Here is a 4,015-nt window from a genome sequence, read left to right as displayed (position 1 = left end):
ATAGGTCCGGTGTTTGGCGGAGGCAAAGTCGGTTGGTTTATCAATCGAGATGACTATGGGTAGATGGTCTGATGCTAGAGTCAGCATAGGTCGCCACGTTATGCGGTTTATCAGACCAGCGCTGACTATTGTAAAGTCTGGCGAGCTACTGCAGTTACCCATAATCCTGGTGGGTGCGCCGTCGTTCATTGTGCAGAATGTCGAATCGTCTATCTGCCCTTCTTCTCCTTTGGTTAACTTTCTGCGTCAAAAAAATCAATCTGGAAATAAATAATGGATCGAAATACTGCCACGACAATGCAACCAATTTTTGACCATTTGTCTTTTGTTTATTTAATGTTTATTTTTTTTATAAATATCTAGCTGTTTATACAACAAACACCATATAAATTCACATTCAAACTTTGTACAAAAATTATAAAAATTCTGCCGTTTCACAAAAATTTCAAAAATTTTGTATGCAGGTTTGTAGCCCATTAATTGCTAGTACAAGTTTCAAGATTGTAAAAAATCCCGTTAAATTTTTTTCGTTTAAGGTTTCCAATTTTATCCATACAAAGTATGTTCGACAATTTTCTTTTATGTATATTGAAGCCACTCACTGCCAGCAGAATAATTTGCCAAAAATCTACGGGATTTTCGCTAATACCATGTGAGTAAATCGTTCTCATAATTAAACCCTCAGTAAATCCTCACTTCTAAAACCTTCCGTTTTTTGGTACTATGTTAAAAGTATATGTATTTTTTACATTAAATTTTCCTGGTGAGAAATGAATTTAAACATTTCAATTAAACTAGCTAATAACTCCGTAAGCAGTAAAAAATTTATCGCATATAATTCTTATTTTTTTTCAATTGATCACGGTTAATCTGTTTGAACATGCGCTGTTTCGGATTTTCTTCATTCATTTGCTTGTAGTAACCGAATCCGCCTCCACCAACACGTTTTTCTGGGCGATTGCGCTTAGCACCTACCTTAAGATCAACTACTGGTGGCACTAAGAAACCGAAACTTTTCGCTACTGCTTGCAAATCCAGCGTATTGATTTCGAATATTGTTTTCAATTGGTGAGAATCATATGCACGTACATAGGCCTTAAAGGCTTCCTTGGCCGATTGATTGAGGAAATAATTTTTCGAAATGAGTTTTTCCAACTGTGAATTATTAGTCACCTAATATTTTAACATGTAATACAGTGTTTACCTGTAGCTGAATATCTGCAATTTTCGCCCAGGAAAATTCAAACTCATTAAGTGGAACTTTGGCTGCTTTTAGGTAGCGTAGAAACCCGAGTTCTTCGGGACGTAGCAATAGCAGCGCATGGCCCGAACTGCCGCTCCCACGAGCAGTACGACCAACACGATGAATATACTCCTGGAATTATTATCAAATGATAAATTCAATATATTTGTGGTGTTTTTCCGATCAGTTTAGTTTGGTTGAAATTGTTATATTTGTTAGGCTGACAAATATAACAATTTCGATAAATTCAATATTTTGGAGTAACAAATTAATATTGTTCATGCCGATTGCAACGAACATACCTTTGGGTCATCTGGGGGGTCGTACTGAACAATCCAGTCCACTTGAGGTATGTCAAGTCCACGCGCAGCTACATCTGTGCATAGCAGTATACCCTCAGATGCATTGCAAAACTGAAAGAATGTTGTTGTACGTTTTGTTTGCTTTTGCTTGCCCTAAAATACATATCCATTGATTACACAAGACCGTTATTAACGCAAAAAATTAGTCTTACATGTATAGACGTTACAGGCAGATCTATGTAATTGAACAGTTCGTGATGGTATTTTACAGACATACAAGATGAAAAGAATACCATCACTTTCTTCTTTCGATTCTTTTTTAAGAAGGTAAATAGAACCAATAAACGTTTTGCCGAAGGACACACGATGTAACCTTGTTCCAATCCACTAACCGTAGCTACTTCCTCATGATCATCGACTCCCACATAGATTGGCTCCTTTTTGAGTGCCAATCTGGAAAGGGCGTCGATCTTTTCCGTCTGAGTAGCCGAAAATAACATTGTTTGCCGCCGTTCTAGAAATTAATAGTGAGTTAAAACAAACTTACTATTTTATACAAAAAAAAAAAAACATACTTGGAAGTAAGTTAACAATCTGCTTCAATTCTTCCTCAAAACCAATTTCCAGTATACGATCCACTTCATCGAGAATCAAACATTGCAAATTTTTGTATAGGAAATCTGGTGAATTTTGCAAGTGGTCCAACAAGCGGCCAGGAGTAGCCACTAAAATATTAATGCCTTTACCAAGTTTTTCACTCTCTACCTGACGATTGGAGCCGCCCATCACTAAACCGTAAGTGTGATGATGATGTGCCATCAACTCTTTTAGTACTCCAAAAGTTTGCATCGACAATTCTCGTGTTGGTGATATAATGATAACACCGGTGCCATTTCGTGGCATAAACCGTAATTTGTATATTAACTCTATCGCTGGTATCAGAAAAGCTAACGTTTTGCCTGAACCAGTTTTGGCAGCACCAACTAAATCACGTCCCTCAAGCAATGGAGGTAGAGATTTAGCTTGTATTTCCGTCATCTCTGTAAATCCCATCTCTTCAATGGCTTTTAGAGTAGGATCTGACACGGTTCCTTTAAGAGAACCAAACGACCGATCATTCGGATCGCGATTGACAAGGGCTTCTTCTGCAGTTGTGCCTTCTCGACTGGTTGATTGTACCTCTGATTTTTTCGTCGTAGTTTTTCCATTTTGATTATTCTTCAACGGCTTTTTATCATTTTCTTCGTAACCAGGTTCCACGTCTTCATCATCGGAGAATTCACTACCATCATCTGAATCTAGAAGATATGAATGCAATGTAACTTTACGAGTATCCAAATTTATGTAAACTCATATACAAACGAGGAATCAGTAAAAATAATTTATATCATGAGCTTTAAAATATTCATAAGCAATAACTCGCTATGAAGAACATTCAAATTCGCCTTAAATATCATCACTTTTTTATTTAGTTGCAATTATTGAACACATTTAAATTTCTACCAGGCTATACTGCGTACCTGGCTTTCGATCATCCTCACTATCGGAATCTGAATTCACTACTGCGATTTGACGTTGTTGTTTTTTCTTTGACACTTTTGCTTTCTTGGCCAAGGGTCCAGGAGCTTCGCTGAAGTCGCCATCTACCTCATCTACAGGAATACCATTTCAAAATTTGCTCTGGAAAAATTACATCTGTAATGAAACACATACCCTCCACCTTATTTACAGGAACAAGTTGGTGCTGCTTCCCCTTCTTCTTCTCCGCTAGCACTTTCTTCATTTTTTCACGTTTCTTTATCTTTTTCATTAGCAATTTTTCTCGTATAGACATTTTGCCAACTGATTTCTAGGCGCGATATGTTCTCCAAAAAAATAGATGTACCAGCAACAAAACACGTGTATATTATTTTGGCAGATGAGAAGTAGGAAAGGCGAAAAAACATCAACGCATCGAAAATATCGATGAATTCCTTCGATGAATCGAAAATTTTCCTTTCGATGTGTTACCACCCGTCTTCACATGCTTGAAAATCTCGCTCGCGTTCTGCTTTTTTCTATCGCAAGCGAGATAGAGTTTTATTGACTGGGCATTTGACAGCATACTTTTTCATTTGTAAAATGTCGCCAAACAAGAAGGTTCAAGCCTTGCAGGCTCTTAAAAGTTTGAGAAAATTAGAAAATCTGCACAACGACAGAAAAAGACGCAAGAAACGGATTTGATTTGTATTTGCCTCCAAAATAAACGATGTTGCTACTCTGAAGAATTCTGCGAAATGAGAACATAGCTGTCAAACAACAAAAATGACAGTTGAAAGCAAGCGAGAGCTCGCATGCCGCTCGGTATGCGAGAAAAAGCATGCTTCGTAATTTTTGCGGTTGTTGTTGTTGTTGTAGCGGCTACAACAACCCCGCCCAGGACAGTTGGTATCTCAGTCGTTGTCGTCAAGTTCCACTAACGGCAACCCTA

At 37.7% G+C, this 4,015-nt stretch overlaps 2 protein-coding genes across 8 annotated transcripts in view; both read right to left on the bottom strand.

The window, feature by feature from the left end:
- The window catches only part of LOC118738038 (protein held out wings), a 206,163-nt gene that overhangs the window by 153,626 nt on the left and 48,522 nt on the right, over positions 1-4,015 (bottom strand). The window lies entirely within an intron of this gene.
- LOC118738037 (probable ATP-dependent RNA helicase pitchoune) lies at positions 395-3,460 on the bottom strand. Of its 2 annotated transcripts, none has more exons than XM_036468917.1 (7): positions 3,259-3,460; positions 3,066-3,197; positions 2,121-2,837; positions 1,758-2,059; positions 1,546-1,698; positions 1,205-1,375; positions 395-1,155 (listed from the first exon to the last, which is right to left on the bottom strand). In XM_036468917.1, exons 1-7 carry the CDS (start codon positions 3,377-3,379, stop codon positions 826-828), a joined length of 1,926 nt encoding a protein of 641 aa, XP_036324810.1. In that variant the 5' UTR covers positions 3,380-3,460; the 3' UTR covers positions 395-825. The 2 variants fall into 2 exon arrangements, with proteins under 2 accessions (XP_036324810.1, XP_036324809.1); XM_036468916.1 differs by having other exon boundaries at positions 396-1,155; positions 2,121-2,843; positions 3,259-3,459.

This window comes from Rhagoletis pomonella, unplaced genomic scaffold (genome assembly GCF_013731165.1).
Source record: "Rhagoletis pomonella isolate Grant_MI unplaced genomic scaffold, Rhpom_1.0 Rhpom_scaffold_00004, whole genome shotgun sequence".
Lineage (NCBI taxonomy): Eukaryota > Metazoa > Arthropoda > Insecta > Diptera > Tephritidae > Rhagoletis > Rhagoletis pomonella.
Note: the sequence above shows the minus strand (reverse complement) of the source record. Positions and strands in the feature narration are given on the sequence as shown.

Excerpts from the sequence above, each read along its gene's own strand:
- LOC118738037 (XM_036468916.1), bottom strand. The coding sequence starts at position 3,379 with ATGTCTATACGAGAAAAATTGCTAATGAAAAAGATAAAGAAACGTGAA. Across the intron at positions 3,198-3,258 it reads TCCTGTAAATAAGGTGGAGG|ATGAGGTAGATGGCGACTTC; the intron begins GTATGTGTTTCA and ends GTATTCCTGTAG. Across the intron at positions 2,844-3,065 it reads TGAGGATGATCGAAAGCCAG|ATTCAGATGATGGTAGTGAA; the intron begins GTACGCAGTATA and ends CATATCTTCTAG.